The sequence below is a fragment of the Carettochelys insculpta genome, chromosome 5 (genome assembly GCF_033958435.1).
Source record: "Carettochelys insculpta isolate YL-2023 chromosome 5, ASM3395843v1, whole genome shotgun sequence".
Taxonomy (NCBI): domain Eukaryota; kingdom Metazoa; phylum Chordata; order Testudines; family Carettochelyidae; genus Carettochelys; species Carettochelys insculpta.
In genome coordinates this window covers 103381493-103402110 of record NC_134141.1, presented here as the reverse complement: position 1 = coordinate 103402110, position 20618 = coordinate 103381493, and the positions used below count along the sequence as shown (strand labels likewise).

General features: G+C 42.4%; 1 protein-coding gene across 1 annotated transcript in view; it reads right to left on the bottom strand.

Annotated features, from left to right (window-relative positions):
• Nucleotides 1-12567: 12567 nt before the first annotated feature.
• RICTOR (RPTOR independent companion of MTOR complex 2) overlaps nt 12568-20618 on the bottom strand; it is a 155923-nt gene continuing 147872 nt past the window's right edge. The window contains exons 36-38 of the mRNA XM_074995627.1: nt 20341-20464; nt 18204-18342; nt 12568-17362 (exon numbers count right to left, since the gene is read on the bottom strand). Of these exons, the coding sequence (XP_074851728.1) occupies nt 17288-17362; nt 18204-18342; nt 20341-20464 (338 nt within the window). The 3' untranslated portion in view covers nt 12568-17287. The remainder of the gene's footprint in view (nt 17363-18203; nt 18343-20340; nt 20465-20618) is intronic.

The window sequence follows — 20618 nt, the reverse complement described above, 5'->3', positions numbered from 1 at the left end:
TATGATGTAACTCTACCAGAAATTAGAGCATTAAGCATTAACCTTCTGACACGCAGCTATCATAGTGCTGACTGCGATACAGATCACTTGTTAGTTTGCTCCAGACTCAAGGTGATTCCCAAGAAGCTACACCGCTCTAAACCAACTGGAAGGCCCTGCATTGATGCCAGAAAAACGGGTAACTCAGAGAGAGCTGAAAAGTTCAGAGTGACCCTCAAGGAGAATCTGCTCAGCAACCCTGGGGGTGCCAATGTGACATCCAGATGGCAGCATCTGAGGGATACAATGTACAACACAGCCTTGTTGGTGTTTGGAAGAAGAACTAGAAACACAAATGACTGGTTCAAAGCTAAACTCCAATGAGATGATTCCAGCCATTGAAAAAAAGTGTGCTGCGCTCCTGGAGTACAAACGTTCGCCGAGCCAGAATACCCTACAAGCGCTCAGAGTAGCCAGAAAAACAGTACAGCAGACGGCCAGGCGCTGCGCCAACAACTACTGGCTTGAGCTATGCAGCAGCATCCAGACCAGTGCTGACTTTGGTAACCTCAGGGGAATGTATGAGGGCATCAAGAAGGCATTAGGACCCACCCAGAACAAGATGGCACCTCTGAAATCCAAATCTGGTGAAGTCATCACTGACAAAGCCAAACAGATGGAGCGCTGGGTCGAGCACTACTCCAAGCTGTATTCACGTGAGAACATTGTGGTCGACTCAGCCCTCGATGCTGTCGAACTCCTACCAGTAATGGACAAACTGGACCAGGAACCAACTGTGGATGACCTGAAGAAAGCCATCGACAACATTGCAATAGGAGAGGCCCCGGGCCAGGATGTTATACCACCAGAGATAATCAGGTGTGCCACAGACACTCCCCTGGAACCCCTACATGAGCTACTGTGCCTGTGCTGGAGAGAGGGAGAAGTTCCACAGGACACGTGTGATGCTAACATTGTATAAGAACAAAGGAGACAGAAGCGACTGCAACAATTACCGTGGAATCTCCTTCCTAAGCATCACTGGTAAACTGTTTGCTCGCGTCATCCTCGGCAGACTCCAGAAGATTGCTGAGAGGGTGTATCCTGAATCACAGTGCGGATTCCGTGCAGAGAGATCTACCGTTGACATGGTCTTCTCTCTGAGGCAGCTGCAGGAGAAATGCAGGGAGCAGAGGAAGCCACTCTATATTGCCTTCATTGACCTAACCAAGGCCTTCGACTTGGTCAGCAGGGATGGACTGTTCAAACTGCTCCACAAGATAGGCTGTCCTCCACAGTTACTCAAGATGATCCAGTCGTTCCACGAAGACATGAGAGGAACCATCCAATATGACGGCACATTATTGGATGCTTTCAGAATCAGGAGTGGCGTCAAACAAGGATGCGTCCTTGCTTCGACATTGTTCGAGATCTTCTTCGCACTCCTCCTTAAACACGCCTTTGGATCTTCAACAGAGGGCATCTTTTTGCACACAAGATCTGATGGGAAACTGTTTAACCTTGCAAGGCTGAAAGCTAAATCTAAGGTGCGGGAAGTCCTCATCACAGATATGCTGTTGGCAGATGATGCTGCTGTCATGTCACACACAGAAGACCAGCTTCAGAAGCTGCTGGATCGGTTCTCCAAAGCATGCAAGGACTTTGGGCTCTCCATCAGCCTAAAGACGACAAATGTACTTGCTCAGGAGGTTGCTGTTTCTCCATCAATCAGCATTGACAACTATACGTTAGAGGTCGTCCACGAGTTCGTTTACCTCGGGTCCACCATCACTGATACCCTGCCCTTGGAGACTGAGCTAAATAGGAGGATCGGTAAAGCAGCCACAACTCTGTCCAGACTCAGGGAGAGAGTGTGGAATAACAACAAGCTGTACACTCACACCAAAATGCAAGTCTACAGAGCCTGCATCCTCAGCACCCTCCCTTACGGCAGCGAGACTTGGACCCTGTACGCCCACCAGGAAAAGAGGCTGAACATCTTCCACTTGTGCTGCCTCAGGCGCATCCTTGGAATATCGTGGAAGGACAGAGTGTCCAATACTACCGTCCTTGAGCAAGCTGGAATCCCAACTATGCACACCCTCCTCAGGCAGCGGCGGCTCCGCTGGCTTGGCCACCTCCACAGGATGAATGATGGAAGGATCCCAAAAGACATCCTGTGTGGCGAGCTAGCCTCTGGCAAAAGACCTCCCGGATGCCCCCAGCTGCGCTACAAAGATGTTTGTGAGAGAGACCTCAGGGAAGTAGACATGAAGCCAGACAGCTGGGAGGAGCTGGCAGACGATCACAGCAGATGGAGGCAGGAACTATACAAGGGCCTTCAGAAGAGTGAGTTGAGGATCAGACAGCTAGCAAAGGAGAAGCGAGCCCACAGAAAGCACAGCAAGGACCTGCCAGACACTCATTACATATGCAACAGATGCAGCAAGGACTCACTCTCGTGTGGGTCTTCACAGTCACAGCCAACGCTGCAAATAAGGATGCCAAACGGAACTACGAAGGGCGCGTTCCATAGTCTATGTAGACTGAGGATGCTACTACTAAGCAGGAATTACTGGGTGAGATGCTATGGGCTGTGATATGTTCAGATCAAAACAGTCTCTTCTGTCCCTAAAACCCATGCAGCTGAAGGATAAGATGCACTGTGATTTGCTCAAGGTCACTAAACTACCAGAGAGCATTTTCACTTCTGAGATCACAGCCACTCTTCACATGTAGTATCCCATCTGGACCGGTTGCACTGCTAATGCTAGAATAGAAATCATGCATTGTGAACCTTCGCATGGAACGTTATTCTTCATCTAGGTGTCTGGCTTGGGCTGGCGGGGGTCAGAATGGTAGTTACCTCTGTTTTGTATTTAATTTTCCACATAATAAAAAATGGCCACAGAAGATCAGCTGAAATCTCATTCTGGGAGCTAAGTGCTCACAAGAGCGTATTGTGGTATATGGGAGTAGCTGCACCTTTGTCTGATCCTTCTCTGGGCTGAGTGCTCTCTTCCCAGTGCTAGGCCTCATGTCCTTAATATCCTCTGGGGGAGAATCTCATGATTCTCCCTCTTGCAGACTGAGTCTCAAGCAACAGCCTTTCCCTGTGTCTCAATCATGAATTCCTATCTGAGTTCAGCTCTTATCAGAAGTGACTCAGGACCCAGAACAGCGTTTTCAGAAACAGGATTTTTTCTTCTCAATAGTAAAAACAAAGCATAACAAGAGCATGGGTGTTTGAATACAACAATCACATGCATCTTATGCTTACCTAAGCTGAGGGTCCCAGCATACTCACTTCTGATTGCTGAATTCTGGCTGCATCCCAGCTGCAGTTAGGGAGTCCAGCCAATGTTTTTTGAGCCTGGTTAAACCCATTTTTGTGGTCCACCAAAGGGGTTGGGGCAGAGACCTTCGCAGCAGCTGCCTTTCTTCATGGTCAGGTGTTTGCAGGGCAGCTGCTATCAGGTTATTGTCTTCCTCTCTCTGCAAGTTCACTTAGCTCCTTTTAGAATTTACCTCTTTTACTCAGATAGCAAGCCACAAATCACCAGGTGAACATACACTATTATTAAAACATTACAGCTTCCACATCTTTCACAAACGGAGTCAAATCAAGAAAAAAGAATATGCAGGTTGAGCCTCAGAAATAAGATCTACCTCTATTTGGCACTCGTGAGGCCACATCTTGAATAATGTGTCCAGTTTTGGGCCCCCAGTATAAAAAGGATGTGGATTTGCTGGAGCAGGTTCAGCAGAAGGCAACAAAAATGATTAAGGGGCTGGAGCACAAGACCTGTGAGGATAGGCTGAGGGATTTGGGCTTGTTTAGTTTACAGAAGAGAAGACTTAGGGGTGATTTAATAGCAGCCTTCAACTTCCTGAAGGGGAGCTCTGAAGTGGAGGGTGAGAAAGTGTTCTCAGTGGTGTCAGATGGCAGAACAAGGAGTAATGGTCTGAAGTTAAAGAGGGAGAGGTGTAGGTTAGATCTTAGGAAAAACTACTTCACCAGGAGGGTGGTGAAGCACTGGAATGCGTTGCCCAGAGAGGTGGTGGATTCTCCATCCCTTGAGGTTTTTAAGTCCTGGCTGGACAAGGTCCTGGCTGGGATGACTTATTGGGGGTTGATCCTGCTTGAAGCAGGGGGTTGGACTAAATGACCTCCTGAGGTCCCTTCCAGCCCTATGATTCTGTGAGAAAGGTGAATCTGGATGTGGAAGAATTTCCTAAGAGAAGTAATGAAAATCCCATCATGTTTTATGTTAAAAGTCAACTGGACAAGAAATTAGAAAATATACTGTAGAAAACACTCCTACATTTGCAGGGAGCTGAACTGGATGCTTGCTATATCTAACTTACGTGAAGTTACTACTGGCTAAGCAAAATTTTAATCTACCATTTAAAATATTACTATTTTTAAAAGGGTGCATTTGCAATGCACCAAAATTTTTTGTTAGGATTTATACAAAGGGGTTTCCTCTAAAAAAAAATTCTTAGCAAAAACAAACCATTCATATATACTTACTGGGTGGCAAATATACAGACTATTCCCCTTTTGTTTTCAAGGATTCCCAGTGGCATAGGCAAAGCATGTTAGGAGTCTCAAACATGCAGGTGGACTGAGTGACTAGGTCTTAGTTTGCCAAAGGTGTAACCATATGTACATTGAATAGGAAATGTCAGCTTAGTTCCTGGGTTTCCACATTAGAAGAATCACCATCCTGTATGGTAATCCTATCATGGATGCCAAAGTCAATTAGCAAGGAGATCTCATTTTCATCTCTAGCTCTGGCTGGCTACTGGATGGAAACTTGTATGGACAAAGGAGGACAATCTACCAACCCAGCTTAGTTTTAAAATGCCATTTTTGAACACAGCTTTAAAATGAAGTACACTTTCATAAAATGGGCCAAGTTACCTTTTGCAATATAATGCTCCTGAGCTGAGATCTTGCGTGTTAAAATGAGTGTGATAGTTTTCCTCTTAATTGATCAACACACTATAGCCAGGGTGCTATATGTATTTTTGTCTAGGTCCAAATTTCTTGGTCAAAGAATAGTCAAGGTCCAGACTCCAAAGAAAATAATAAACCCAATGCTAATAAGTAAATAGAAAGATTTCAGGACCCATTGAAGAGACCCAAAGTCTATCTATTTACTAACCCAGGACTACAGTGTAAAAAAGTACAAGTGGCCTGCTACGACACTGCAAACATAGAAGCACAAGATATTCTTGTCCTTTGAGGTTTGTACAGTTACCTATCTGTGTGTCATTCACATCACCCTGTGGAAAGTCATAGAATCTGAATGGATACAAGAAGCCACTGGATACTTTTGGGAAAGAACTTGTAAGCTTTGGGCCAAAACTTCAGAACATGAAAGCTGAGCTGCACCAAACCCTGAGCATCCATGGACCAGGAGCTTTGCATTTGTTGTTATATTAGGTACTATTACATATACTCCTTTGAAGAATAGACCCATATTGTGGCATAGCGACAGTGTTTATATTTGTGAGTCTGAAGACAGATGTAAAATAGTAAATAACTTGCTTGAGTTCTGTTATAATAAAAAAAATTACTGTCCGTCTTATAGTAGCCACTTTTCTACAAACATTCGAATTCCTTGCTCCCCATCCTTCCCTCCTTGTGCGTGCACATTCACAATGTGATACTTCTTACCTCAGTTACAGTAGGATTTATTTTGATTATCAGTCCTCAGTAATACGTGGTTTAGAACCTAATTTTCAGTCTTGTGTCTACCAAAGCTCTTGTTTGCCTATTTATCATCTAAGAGAGAAATCTCAATTTCTCCTTCGCTTGGTACAACAGGTTTCAACTTTTAATCCAGGGCTGGGCAAAATACAGCCCACAGGCCACACCCAGACCACAAAGCGTCCAGATCTAGTCCATAGATGCAACAGTGAACCTCAGGCAGGCTCTCTGCCTGCCTGGCTCCATAGCACAACCCTCAGAAAAGCAGCTGCGGGGCGCTGCTAGTTTTTGAACAGTTTAGAACGGTGGCTAGTTTCTAAGCAATGGGAGCTTCCTGTTTGAAGCACTCCTTCCCCCTTCCCCTGAGGCTGTGGCTATTCACAGAGCTCATGGCACTTGCCATGTCCTGGTAAGGAGGGAGACTGCCTGAGAAATTTGCTGGGCTGCTGGCCAGGAGTTGCTCAAGCGTCCCAACCTTCGCCTCCTCCCAACCCCACATAACCCAAACCCTCTCCCCAACTCTAACCACACATCACATAACAAATCCTCCGCCCCTCCTCCTCCACCCATGCTCTGCACCCCAATCCCCTGCACCAAGTCCCAACCCCTTCCTTCCCAAGGTCACAACCCAAATCCCTGCACCCCAGTCCCCTGCCCCAAGTCACAAACCCCTCCATCACAGCCCAAAACTCTGCACCCTTCTCCTGCCCCAGGTCATATCCACCTTCTGCACACCAATCCCTTACCGCAAGCTCCCTTTTGCACCCAACCTCCATCCCAGGCCTCGCATGGAAGAGTGTGGTTCTTGACCCCTTTTCAAGTTCTTGAAGGGGTCCCTACCAGATTATTGGCCACCCCTGCTCTTGATGAAGCAGTCTGGCCATTTGTTGGAGTCTGTCTTTTGCTACGACAACCAATTTTTGCTTCAGACAAAATGACACAAAGGTATTTTTTCCTGACTTGCAACCTCTGTGTTGGCGCAACTATAAGCTAATTATGTTTCTGCACAAATGACTGAAAGATATTTAAGGAGGAACATCCTCTGTCATCTGGGTTAGCATTGCTAGGACAACATTGGAACCAGCTGAGCAATTTGCTTATATTGGCACATTAAAAACAGGCTATTTGTATTATGTTAATGCTCTGAATCATTGTCAGAGCCCTCGTTGTGTTGGGAGCTGTACAAGAATAATATCTGCCCAATCCACATTCCCTATGAATGAAGCACCTACCTGGACTGGTGATTTTAGTAGATTTCATCCTGGTGGTACACAAAGACTAGTTAGCCACACTGATTGTCAGATTACTCAGCAGTCTTCAATTCTGTTCTTTATGAAGAGTTATTAGCTCACCTTCAGGTGGATAATTAGACCATGTACAGCCTGGAAGAGCAAATTAAACTAACTCTTACATAAAAAATGTTTCAATTCTCAAGTATTTTTTCCTTTAATGGGGTGGGAGATCTTTTATTACAGAAGAGACCAAATAACCCCATTTCTCTTAATACGGGCATTAGGGAAGGTGTCACAGGATAGGTACACCCATTCAGAGGTCAGGAGAAGGGAATAAGAACGGTACAGCAGCTTATTAGGTCCTATGCTCTTGGCCAGTGGAGGGCAATAATTTTGCTAGGGGGACACTCCACATATTTTGGAAAATGTGTCAGGGGCTGCACTTTATTAATGAAATTACATCACCATCTACTGAAGAGGTGGGCATGACCCATCCTGCAGGCCCAGTCTAGCCTGCATACTATTTATATACAACTACAAGGGCAGCTGTTGGGGGCTGGGAGCCATGGGATTTTTAAATAGCCACAGAACCCCCAGGCAGTGGCCAGGCAGTGCAACAGTGAGGGCTGGGAGCCATAAGCCCAGAATTCCTTGCCGCTACCGCAATGTCTGGGGGTCCTGTGGCTATTTAAAAAGCCCATGTCTCCCAGCTCCCATTGCTGCCTCGCAGAGGGATATAAATAGCATGCAGGCCAGTGGCAGCCCATGGGTCAAATCCAAGTGTTAGGTGACCGTATCTTGCTGCCTCCAGGCTCATCATGCCCAGTAGAATTGGAATGGCAGGGCTTCCTCGGCCTGCAAAGTAGAAAACACCTGGTAGGTGCACCCAGTCACAGAAGGGGAAGTGCACCATTCTGGATCCAATTCTCATATGCCCTTGGAGAAGCTTGTATCCAAGAGGACGAAAGAATGATATGAGCTTCTACTTGTCCCTTCAGACAGCGGAGCAGACAAGCATACTTGACAAAATTAATCAGAACAAAGACAAAAAGAGTTGTGTGCGAAAAATTAGGGAGGCAACAAAGACCTCTGGGTTATAGCCACTGGATGAAGGGACTCCAAAAGGGACTATATCCTTCCCTCTAGCTCAGTCCCTTAAGCCTGGGTCCTTCTGGGAGCACCTCATCAGTCCTTAGTAGAGCTGGCTGACAATTTTCAGATTGAATGACCAGCTACAAAGTCCTTGGTGTTTCAGAGGGAGGGGTACTCAGGGCACCTCATTTCCTCTATGCTTGAAGTAAATGTTCAAAGCCCTTCCGACATCTAAAGTGTGTGAGATACTGTTGGCATTGGCCAGAATGAAGGTAGAAGCACGTCTTGGGGAGTATGAGGAGAGTTCACCTCCGACATATGGGCACCTACTTTGTGATATCACAGGATATGTTCAACTCCTGCCCCCACTCCATGCCTTCCCCCAAGTCCTCCCACCTGCCCCTTCTTGCCCTGTCTCTTTCCTCCTGCAAACACTCCTCCTGGCCCTCATTCCTCCCTCTCTCCCACAGTGGCTGCATACCACTGAACAGCTGATCACAGCAGGTGGGAGGTGCTTTGGTGGGATGAGGAGTAGTTGACCAGCAGGGCTGCCAGTGGGTGCTGAGCACACACTTTCTCCCTGTGGATGCTCCAGCCCCAGAGCACCAAAGGAGTTGGTACTTATGATCTCCAAGATAAAGGTTCCAGAGTTCAGAGCACCACCTTGTCTTTATGAAAGATTCCAGCATAGAGAGCCCCACCGGCTATTGACACTCTCTTGGCAGACATGATGGCTAACAGAAGACAAGTTTTGATGGATGCACAAAATGGTGAGAGTGGCATCAGTGATTCAGAGCTATAGTTTTTCAGGGTTTTCAGTACAAGTGGCAAGTCCCATTCAGGAAAATGAGGTCTAATCTTCAACTTTTGGAATCAGACTGCCCTAAGAAATCAATCTACCTGGTGGTTCTATGCCACAGAACCCATGGATCCTGCAAATATTGTGCTACTAAGGGCAAACATCTCACGTACAATGGTGCTGGGTCTGAGACCTTTGTCAAAGCTTTCTTGAAGAAACTGAAGATAGCCAGAATTCCTGGATATTGAAAATTTGCTTTGTATTCTGCAAAACTTGATCCAGATAGACAGTATGTTTTCAAGGTTGATATTCTTCAAGACGAAAGACATGTGCTAATGACTTTGGACCACAAACCCAACAGATCTTCCATTTCAGATAGGGAGGCTGCTGGTTGGGGTCTGGATGAAGCAGAGAACCATGCGAGAGGATGGCCTGTCTCTTTGGAAGCTGTAATGGCAGTCCTAATTTCAGCTCTAGTTCAAAAACCACCATCTCTTTGACCAATGCATGGTTACCAATGTTACTATTATGCATCTTCACTTGATTTTCTGGACCACCTTCCCTAATAATGAAAAGGATGGAAATGCATAAAGGAGCCGCTGTGGTCTGTGTGACAGGCTGTCTCTCCCCAAGGATCTGGGGTCCACTTCTGTAGTGAAGCATTTTGGCCTTGTCACCTTTACATGGTTTGTGAACAGGTCAGTTGAGGACAGGGTGAAAGACTGAACAATTAACTCACAGACTTCCTGATATAGGCACAATTCACAATTATTCACCTTGGGCCTCCTGGCCCAATTCACCTTCCAGTTCAGGTCTCCCTTTGTGTGAGCTATGCTGAAGAGGAGGGGTGTTCCACCTAGTACATCATTTCACTTGCATGTAGCCCTGAACATCTTGTTCCCATATGCAACTGTGGTCATGTTGTTTGACTGAACCAGGCTGCAGTTCCTCTCTAAGCTGGACTGAACCTAGTTAGGCTCCAGCTTGACCATATCGTTATATGAGTTATATGCTGTGGGTCTTTCCCTCCTTGGTGCAGATGCCTGGAGCTGTGTGGGTTTGTCAGTTGTACTTCCCGTCTTTCCCGACTGGCATCGGTTGTCAGAATCAGAGGGTTTGGAAGGCATAATTGCATTCTCTTGTGGGCAGTTCCCTGGGGTCACCATTAATTTAACAAATTGCGCATTCCTGCTGAGTCCTTACTTGATCATTCATGTGTTCTGGGACCTGGTTCCAGACCTTTAAGATGAAGCCTTGAAGGCACTCCAGAGATCTAGAATCAATTGGATTCCCCTATGCACTTCTGAATGATAAAGAACACAGATTCTTTCTTCTGAGGGAACAGCCTCTACTACTCCCATATCCAAAAAGTGAGAAATTTTGTGGATTAGACCTTGTAGCAAAGGGTCATTTGAAATGGGTAATGGGATGGGTGGGGGGAGAAGCTGAGTGAAAAATAGGATGGAGCCTGTAACTCAAGAAAGTATCCTTGACCAACTGATCTATTTCCCACAGATTTGGGAAATCCTGTTCGGCTTCAACTCCTGAAGGAAACCTATGCAGTCTTTGTGAGTGGCAGAATTCCATCAGTACTTGACTCTCTTCTCAAGCCAAGATTCAACAGCTTTGGAGAATCTGCTGGCATGTCTGTGAAGATGAAGGCCAAAAGGAATAACTTCCACCTAAAAATGTTCGCTACTCTCTCAAAGGCATAGTGTGGCATCAGGAGGGCCGGTTTAGACTTTGCAGCATTACCTGCAAACACCTCATCTACCTTCTCTCCAAGAAGTAGGGCTCCGGTGAATCTGAATAGTAAATATTACGCTGTCAGTTTATGGTCTTGAATTTCTTGACGTGAAGTGGGGGTGAAGCGAGGGTTTCCCTAATCATGATCAGAATCAGAGGCTGACAATTCATTATTCTCTGTGGAGGAGGAAAAGGACAACTCACGCTACCCAGATCTTTTTATACTTTTTCCTTCCCACTACCTCGATGTTTTTACTCTTCTTCCTTCCCCTTTGTTTGCTTGCTTTGATTTTTCAAGCTTACCTAATAAAGCACATGAGTTTCATCTTGGCTTTGGTAAAGATTTTTGCAGCTAGCTTTGCTGAGGGCCCGAATTCAACAGATATCCTCCTGAGTCCTCCTCTACTGGGTAACATTTCTCCAGGGATGTGGAAGAGAAAAAGCTTTGAGAGTCCTCCTCACAAAATTGGGAAGTGCTTATGGACCTGTTTCATTCCCCAGTCTGCTCATGACCCATTTTGGAAGTTGGGGGTCAGGAAAAGGAGGAGGGTTCTTGCAAAGTCTGCTCTCTGTTTTCCAGGGGCCCCTTGGGACTTATAGCTTTTGTCAGATAGCTGGGATCCTCATTGTCCTCAGAGTCTTTCCCTGCTCTGCCCATTGACTCCTGGTTCATTTTACTTATGCTAGAGTCATGGCAGCTCTAGTGGGTAGCAGATCCCAGATGCCTACCCAGCTCGATGCCTTGGGACCTAACAGACTAAAGTTCACAAGGCTGCGTGCAGGCTGGGCACAACTCACTGCCCATTGAGCCACAGAGGGCAGTCCCACAGAGCGAGTACTCTGCGTACTTCATGTGGTGCTTTTAGGCTACTCTGCCATACCTGGAAGATGCAGAGAAGCAAGCAGGGAGGCACTGCAATTGCAGCTCTCAGGAGTTCCAGCACCCAGCTAAAAGACTGGTCTGGGAAGAAGGGCCAAGGGGGAGAGAATCATGGCCCTTAATTTTGACAAAAACGTCCTTCCTGCCTTCCAGGGAGCTGTCTGCCTGCTGCCACAGGAGTAGAGAAACTAGAAACAAGAAGGAATTGAGGGAGGATGGCCAGAAGATGTTACTCCAAAGCTCTGCTCTATCTCCATCGGCAGCTGAGAGGAGAAGAGCCTAGATGTCAGGAACTGTGGGAGATGCTGGGCCACAGACCAACTGGGAAAGCTTGGCTGGTCTCCAAGAGAAGCAGCAGGTAGGTTTGAGAATCCTGTGTCAGGACTGGTTATCACTCACCTCAGAAATGAAGAGAACCTATCCACTAGTCCAGACCAGCAGCAGTCACATCATATAAGCTAACTGTGCTTCAAAATAACATACAGTATGAAAACAGTCACGCATTAGTAAGCACGTATCCAAAGAAGGATAATCGTTTTTATATTATTTTTCACTGACATATTAGTCAAAGAATACAGTAATAAAAACTAAACACCGTATCCTGCTGAGCAACTTTGTCATTTGATATCTACGGATATCTATGACTATATTATGGAAACATTTCCTCATGAGTTGTTTTAAAAACTCATCAAAAACTAATAAAACCTGAAACTTTCCTTTGTTTTTCATTTTTTTTTGCTGTTATGTCACTGACATGTCATTTCTAAAACTGATATTTTGAATAATTAGAATTGCTTTTTAAAAAAACCTTTGTGATTAACAAAGCAAAAGATCACATGCTGAAAACTGCTTATACATTTTTAGAAATTCAAAATCTACGAACATGTGTAATTTAAGTGATAAAAATTAAAGTTCATTCATCAATTTATAAAAATTAAATAAAGCTGGGCTTTTTTGAAAATGGGAATTTTTCTTCAAAAGAACATTTTTTTTAAAAAATGTCATTTGAAAAATTTAAGTTGGATGTAGTTATATTTAATAACTCAAATACATTATGTATTAAGAAAATTCCAACTTCTCTGTAGAGCTTAACAATAATTAACACACCAGAACAACTGTAAGTAGTTTAAGCATTTTATTAACAATGCATCCCTTTGATAAGATTATACTTCAGGAGGCTTTTAATGCCCATGGACGTGAACTGTACGCACTATACAAAAAACGAACAAAAAAAACACAAAAGATCAAGGTGGGCAAAGCCATTTTGAGATAAGCCTCTGTTTAAATTATACACAGCTCAATGAAATATTCTTACGGAAAATATATAAATACTTTTTCTTTCTATGTTACAGGTATACAATATAAATCAGATTTCAATGTCTGTTCAGTGACCTACAAACACTAGAACCTCCAAATATGTAGCAGCGTATTACTAAATAATAATAATCATAATAAAAAAGTGAAGAAACCACATGGGGCAGGGAGAATAAATCTTGAGATTTTAACAATCCCTTCCCTCTTCAGAAAGACTACTTTACATCATTTCTTATAATGCAGTTTTAGGGATACTGACAGTCAATATTGGAACATTTTTTCAACCACATCTACAAAATGTCTGTCTTTTCCCCCTAAGACATTGCATTTTGTGCTAAAACAACCTATTCAGTGGCAAAATGGCAAGTTACACTTTTTTGGCATAAATTACATTTCTCAAATTAAATAGTGTATTTTACAAAGCAAGTCAAGCAAAATGTGCAATTTCTGCATGCTGTGGCATTGGTATCCACCTATTTTACAAAAATAGTCCAAAGAAAATCCATATTCTTTAATCAAGATAAAAATCTGTTGTGAAGATATCTAGGCCACCAGAACATGGAGCTAATAAACAAAATGAAAGCTAACCTTTTTTCACTCCCTACCAAGGGGAAAACTCCAACAAGGTTTCTAACACATTTTCAAAGGTCTTCTGTAAATTTAAGAATACAACTTTCACTGCAAGTATACCGTTAAATAAGCACAGAATAGTATAAGTAAACATAACTGAAAGAGATTGCAAACCTTTTCAGCTGCCTCCACAGTGAAGCACAACTTGTTAGAACCTTCTGTGTAAGGGTAGCAAAGATATGGGTACAGGGCTATAGGAAACATTTCCAAACTTGATCTAAACATCTTCCATGAAGAAAGATTCCTCATCATGAACATACATTCGCTTTGCAATGTTACTATATTTGCCCAAATCTAGAAAAGTAACTGTGGATTGCAGTAAAGACTGAAATGGAAGCATCTGACAATTTCATCTCTCCTTACACATTATTCACTATTTAAATATTTTAGAACTAGTTCTACACTAGTCATTTCTCTTCCTTATACTGGTATTATAGCAATTGTTTTTGTTCAACTCCTTACCACAAATTAGATTCATATTCAAGATCACTGCACGTGTTTCTAAGAATAATGATAAAATATATAAACAGTTTCTGTCTGCTACCTGGTACATACTTTAGGATGTAAAATGCAAATTCTGAGAGTTTCAACTAATCCCACCAAACCACTCCTACCTACAAAATGCTCTACACAAGTAAGCTTTTATATTCTAACCTACTGAATACCATTTTAGTGTGTCATGAAAAATCAGATGATAACTGTAGGTAAGGTCAGGTTAAACAGTGAAACTCTTTGATGAGCACAATTCTGTTTCTCACATACTACATACTCAATGGCCAAATTACTCAATGTGCACACCTAGGGAAGCATAAGTGATAAACAACAACTCCCCTGAAAGTCAGGGTGCTAGCAGTACTCAACACTATGAAAACTGAATCTCTAATTTAGATACTAAATATGGCTTTAGGTGTTTAGCTTCAGTGACCCCTGTCTGAAAATTCTGACTGTATTGTATTCATTCATGACTTCTCTTTGTTACAGCAAATGCAACTCTCGTGAGTTACTTGGAATTAGAATACTGTAAATGAATGCTCTAGGGTAATCAGGTGTTCCACAACATTACAAATATTTGGGTTTGGAAAGATACACAGTAGGCAGAGTCTGTCAGCTTCTCATGACCCATTCTAAAATAGGAAAAAATTATGCAAAAAAAATTTAAAAAATCAGGTTTACAATAAGCTGCAATTTACAATTCTTATTTTCTCTTTTTGTAAATATACCTAAATGATATTATGAGTAGAATAAATGTTCTTAAATTAGGAACTTTGCAAAGAATATTTTGAAAATTCACTCAAATTCAAAATTCACAGCTTATAAATTAATGCAAATGTCACAAATTCTGCCAAATCATACAGTACCTCTTCATTTGTCAATTAACATTAAAAATTAGTGTGAACTAAATGCAAGTTAATTCTAGAGATGCCATATCTATGAAGCTCACAGTACTGACATTACATCTGTTATGCATATTTTGCTGAAATCTACTAACATTGATACACATACTTGAAAAATTATCCTTCTGCTACTATTGAGATCAACCCTTAAGTTTTCATTCATTAATTTATTTGTATAATGATTACCCACATAACTGAGTACTTCACAATATATAAGTACTCTAGGGCAGAGATCCAGACCTGCTGGTGAACAGAAGAGTTAACAAACTAACATCAAATTTTAAACGTATATTGCAATCTTCATTTGCTTACTTTTTGTTTATTGGGAGACCATTCTAATGTCTGTTATATACTGTAGATAAAAATGGTAACATTTTGTTTCTCAATTAAAAGTGGGTACATGGCTCACACTGTCTTAACTGCACAAAAATAAACAGAGTTATTTGATTTAACTCCATCTTGAGTTATTAAAACAAAGACTTCATACTCTCTCCTAACTGAGGTAGTGTTTGAAACTACTATATAAAATATGCTAATCCCATTTTTGGTGGGAGTACTACATTATTTGCTTTGGAGTTTATATCATTTGTTTATACTGTGGTTATTTTGGTTTTTTAGAAATGTTTACTTGTTAAAACCAGAGAAGACCAAATAACTACTATTGAGTAACATTTTCAAAGTTATTGAATATATCTCATAGACACATTATACTATTATTGGTGTCACTGGTGGTAAGAGTTAAAGTGGTTTCCTTCTGCTCTTTTCTTCAACTGGATCTCATGAAATGATGAAAAAACTTAGGAAACTAAATTTTACTGTGAGAGAAGCAGTTTGTAGCCCTGCCATTGAAATTTTCAGGTGTTGGCATAACTCAGTGAAATGAATTCTGTAAAGCAATGTTAGGCAACAAGATGAATTGCTTTGTCCCAAAAATTAATTTCCAATATGATCAAATATATTCTACATTTCATTAGGAACTGTGTTTTCCTCTTATTAGCTCACAGGGCTATTTACAGAAATCTCCAACAGCAAATTAGTTAATAAGGTAACATGAGGGTAATGCAATATTGGGATAAATTTAACCTATCTAATCTAACTCTAATTATAAAAAGGTAAAAGTGAATTTGTTAAAAAGGTAGTCTAGCTAATACAGCCCAGCTGAACGATTCACATATCAAAACCAAAGGGTAAACCTTTTCATAATAAGCTTTCTAATGAAGGTGGCCGTGCTACTGTACATACAAATTTGCATATATTTGTATTTAATTCTTGTAAAGGCTTGCAAATCTCTTTAGATACATAAAAAGTTTTCTTTTAGGTTGCACTCCATTAATTAACCTCACTAATAATGTGACAAACGCAGCCATTGTACCCATTTTCAGTCATTGTATCAAGTGAATTGTGCAAAAGATTGAAAGGACACCAATATAAAATTAAAGTACTGCTGTTTCAAAATTTGGTAGTTAAGGCTTTTCACTACAATTATTAGCATTATCCAGTAATCAGTTAGACATGAAAATTAAAGGAAACATTTGATTTAGAAAACTGTTTCTCATGGAATGTGGAAATTATCTACTATTATATCTTTTACCAAAAGAGCAGCAACCATCAAATGTATTCTAGTTTAGCTGATACCATATTCACCCCATCTTTTAAAGATAATGCTTGCTAAAGATTTTCATTTGACAGCAATACCAATGTTCACAATGTATGAGCATGAGTACAGAAATCGCAACCACCATATGCATAATGAACAGGAGAAACCATCAAATTTTAGTTGATTTACAGAAAGAATTTGTTATTTTTTTAAATCAAACTGTAGTGAAAATCCTTAACCAATTCAGACAACACATCATATGTAACTGTCACAAAACGGGAGAGAATGATAATAAAATAAAGAATTCTTCCAACTATAGTAACATTAAAATAACTTATAAGAGAACCCCAGATTTACGGAGGCTTTTTTTTTTTTAATCTAAGGTTATGACCTCCCCAAGTAGTGTTATAAACATTAAGAAAACTAACACAGAAAGGCCAATGTTAGTCCCTTGGTGTCCATGGTTACAGTGCATCCCAATGTCAGCAACGGGATATGCTCTCTTGTACCCTCACTCCTGGCATCCAGGGGTTAACAAGGAAGGCATCATTCTGCTTATCTGGAATACAGTTTGAAGTCAACCATTTCAAAGAGGTCTCTACACACTCGCATATATTGTTTAACATTAAAAAAATGAAATGAAAACTTGTGCAGATATTCAGTGCTTGTTTCTTGCATATATTGGTAATTACTATTATTAAAACTATGGTAATGAGTAACAATACCCCAAGGCTCAGAGGGCTGGGGCAGTAATTTTTGTTGAGAAGTCTTCAGTTCATTCTTCATGTACCAGCAATTTCTGGAACAGTCCAGAAGATGGTGCTCCTAGCTTTGCTGTCAAGTCAATCAGAAGTTGTCTGAGGCTTTCAGCAAGTCCCTATACCATACACTGTACAAAACGGAGGTCAGGATTCAGCTGATGTATCAATTATTGGTTGTTTTGGTGGTGTTGCTAGAACAGCCTCTGCTTCTTCATGCATCTAAACGGCAAAGAGAATGAAGTATTAACTTACAGGTGTTCTACCTGGAACACGTCATATATGATATGAATGTTCACTTCAGTGGGAGTAGGATGAAACCTGAATCCAGATGGTGCATCTTTCACAGTTTATACTGTGGAGCACTGGGTAATATCTGTATTACATTTGTAAATACTGTACATGCCTCTGTGTTACTGACAATGGAGGGAAAAATAAACATAGGTAAGACCCCATAAGAAGAGATCTCTGACTGCTGTGCACCCTCTGGCATGTAAATCATATTTTGTTTTAAGAAACTGCTCCCAAGTTACAGCATAGTAAACACAAGGCCCTAAAGGACACTCTTGCCAAGACCATAGGGACTAACTAGGTATCATGGTGGGAAATCAGGGGACATAATACATGGACTTAGCTGGATCACAAGGTCTGGGGGATTGCAGGGGGCTTGACAGACTTATTTGGGCCTCTGGGCCAGGTGGGGAGGAGGGGCAGCTCTAAGCTCCTGGGGGCAGCCAACCCTCAATGCTACCAGGAATGGACCGTGCCTGTTTGCCCTTGGTGTCTCCCAGGGCACACTGCACAGCCCTTCAGTGATGATACAAAGGTCCAGGGCTCCAGCCCCTGCTACTTCTGAGGCAGCAGCAGTCAGGTGCCCTGGGCCTTTTTAAATTGCTAGGTCCCTTCCCCACTCCCTGTCGGCGAGCCTATCACGGACCTACCAATGAGAAGACGAGACATGGACCAGTCACTTGAAAAGAGTACACCCAGGGGATGACAAAAAGGTCTCAGAAGGCGCAACCTACCAAACAATCATGACACAGAAATCTTCACTTCTACTCACTTGTAAAAACTGTACATCTTGAAATAGCTCCTGAATGAACCTTCGAGACGGTAGTCGAAATGTGCAGTGTGCTAGCAAGTAGGACACCTCAGAGTAAAGGCATATATCATCGAATGCTTGGGGGAATTTCTCTTTAATGCTAATTATGTAGAAAAAGAAATCAATTTTAACACAATCTCACATGTGACCATGATAATATACCGTTTTAAAAATCTGCTCAGCTAAAATCGGTCATAACGGTTAACAAAACTTCTCTCTTTAGTGATGGAAGTTGAGAATTTTGAATTTGATAAGCTACAACAATCAACACATGTAAGAAGAGAAGCATCTAACCCAAACGGTCTACAAGGATTGTTGTTACACTGTTTGGGCAAAAGCGCCAGTCAGCATGTTACTTTAGGTAATATTTTGTACCCAACCAGATGAAATTTAGATTACACTAATCCCTCGAGGTACTCGCGTACCTTGAATTTGACGTAAGTCAGGCAGGACTGGGGTGGGGGTGGGGGGGAGACGTGTGCGCCAGGGGGATTGAGCTGGGCAGAGGGGAGACTGAATGGGGGTGAACTGGGGTAGGGGTGGGTTGAGCTGGCGGGGGGGGGGGGGGAGGCGTGGATAGAGCCCCTGCATGTGCCAGTGGCAGCTGACAGCTGAAGCCCCAAGTGCTGGGGGGGGGAGGTGGGGTTGTGAGCTGGGGCAGCGGGAGGTAGGGGATGAGCCAGGTGGAGGGGCTGAATGGGGGTGCACCGGAGCGGGGAGCTTGAGCCTGGGGCAGATTGGAGCACCATGCGTGCTGAGCCAGCTGTGTGGGCTAGGGGTGTGTTACCTGGGGCCACAAGGGGGTTAGGTGTGTTGGGGCCGGGTGTGGGAAGAGGGAGGTTGGGGCACAGGAGTTGGAGCTGGGTTCGTGGGGGTTGAAGGGGAGTTGATTTGGGGTACACCGGGGGGGGCGGGTTTAATAGGGGAGAACTGGCATGTCTGTCAAGAGGAACTTCTCTGGGAAGCAGGGGGAAGGGGCTCTTAGCCTGCCTAGCGGCCTGGAGCTGCAGGAAGCTAGGCAGGCTGAGAGCCTAGCAGCTTTGTGTTGTGTGAACATGAAGCCGCTTAAAGCGAGTGTTACAGTACGAATCGGGGGTCAGCTGCGTGAGAGTGGGGTCGTGTACTCTGGATTCGCGTACTCTGAGACCTTACTGTAAATGAAATTCATATAAGCATGCAAACAAAATCTCAAAATTAAAAAATATTACTCATCCTCCAGCTAGATTTTATTTTAGTCCGAACAAACAGGACAGCCTAGCAGCTTATAACCAAACGGTACAACATACAATTAAAAACAACAAGTTTCATTGCATATAGTAAGAGTTAAGAAAATTCATACAATAAGGACTTTAAACAAACTTTTTAAAAAGCACAAACCCACTTCATACCAGATACACAAAATAATGGTTGGAGAACTATCATGAGAACAATAAGAAAGAAAAAGACATTAATAATAAACGGCAAGTACGTAAAGCAGGGTGTGCCATGAAATGTCATAAGGGGTGTGCGGCATGATCAGCTGCTGGGTCTCAGGCTCGCTCATCTCATTAAAAATGTTGAAATATGCTCCTCTTTTTATGTATGCGTATTCACATTTATATACCGATTAATAAAGCTTTTACATTGGACATACTTATTTTCTTACACAAACCAAAAGGGTTCCCCCACTCTATGAACATAACTGAAATTTCCATTGGTTTGTATTGTATTAGACAAGTTGGGCAGGGGGAGCCCTACAACTTGCAGGGATGAAACTTGAGCCTGATGTACAAAGTTCACTCATCCTGCCTTAAAGTCTGTCATCTCTCAAGCAGTCCTTACCTCCCACCAGCATGCAAAGATCTGGGTAGAATTTCTACAAAATTGTGTAATCATATCTAAACCAATGTATGCAGTGCTCAGCACTGCAGTTAAACAAATCTGAGCCCTAACTGAGTGCTTAGTTGAGAAATTATGCCAACTCACAATGAAATTAGTTTTGATGCTTTTTAAAGCTAGAAAAAAAATTGGAAAAAAAAACCAATTACACCTATGATTTTACAAGGTAATTACACAAATCCTGGTAAAAATGATAGTTTGAAGGACATGTTTTACTTACGTCAGAAGTCCAGTTTCATGGCCTTTTGTTCCTACTGAACTACTCAAATTGATTACTAAGCGTAAGACTTCTTTTCGCAGTAGTATTCGGCACACTGGTGTATCATCTGGGATTGACTTTACTCCTTAGGAAAACAAATTCCACAGTATGAATTTCAATCAGGACACACTTTTATTACGTAAAATGGAAGTGTCATATATTGTACAGCTGAACCTTGCTAATTTTCAAAAACTGATGCATTTTGTGAATGACCAAAACACACAGCCAAGCTACAAAAT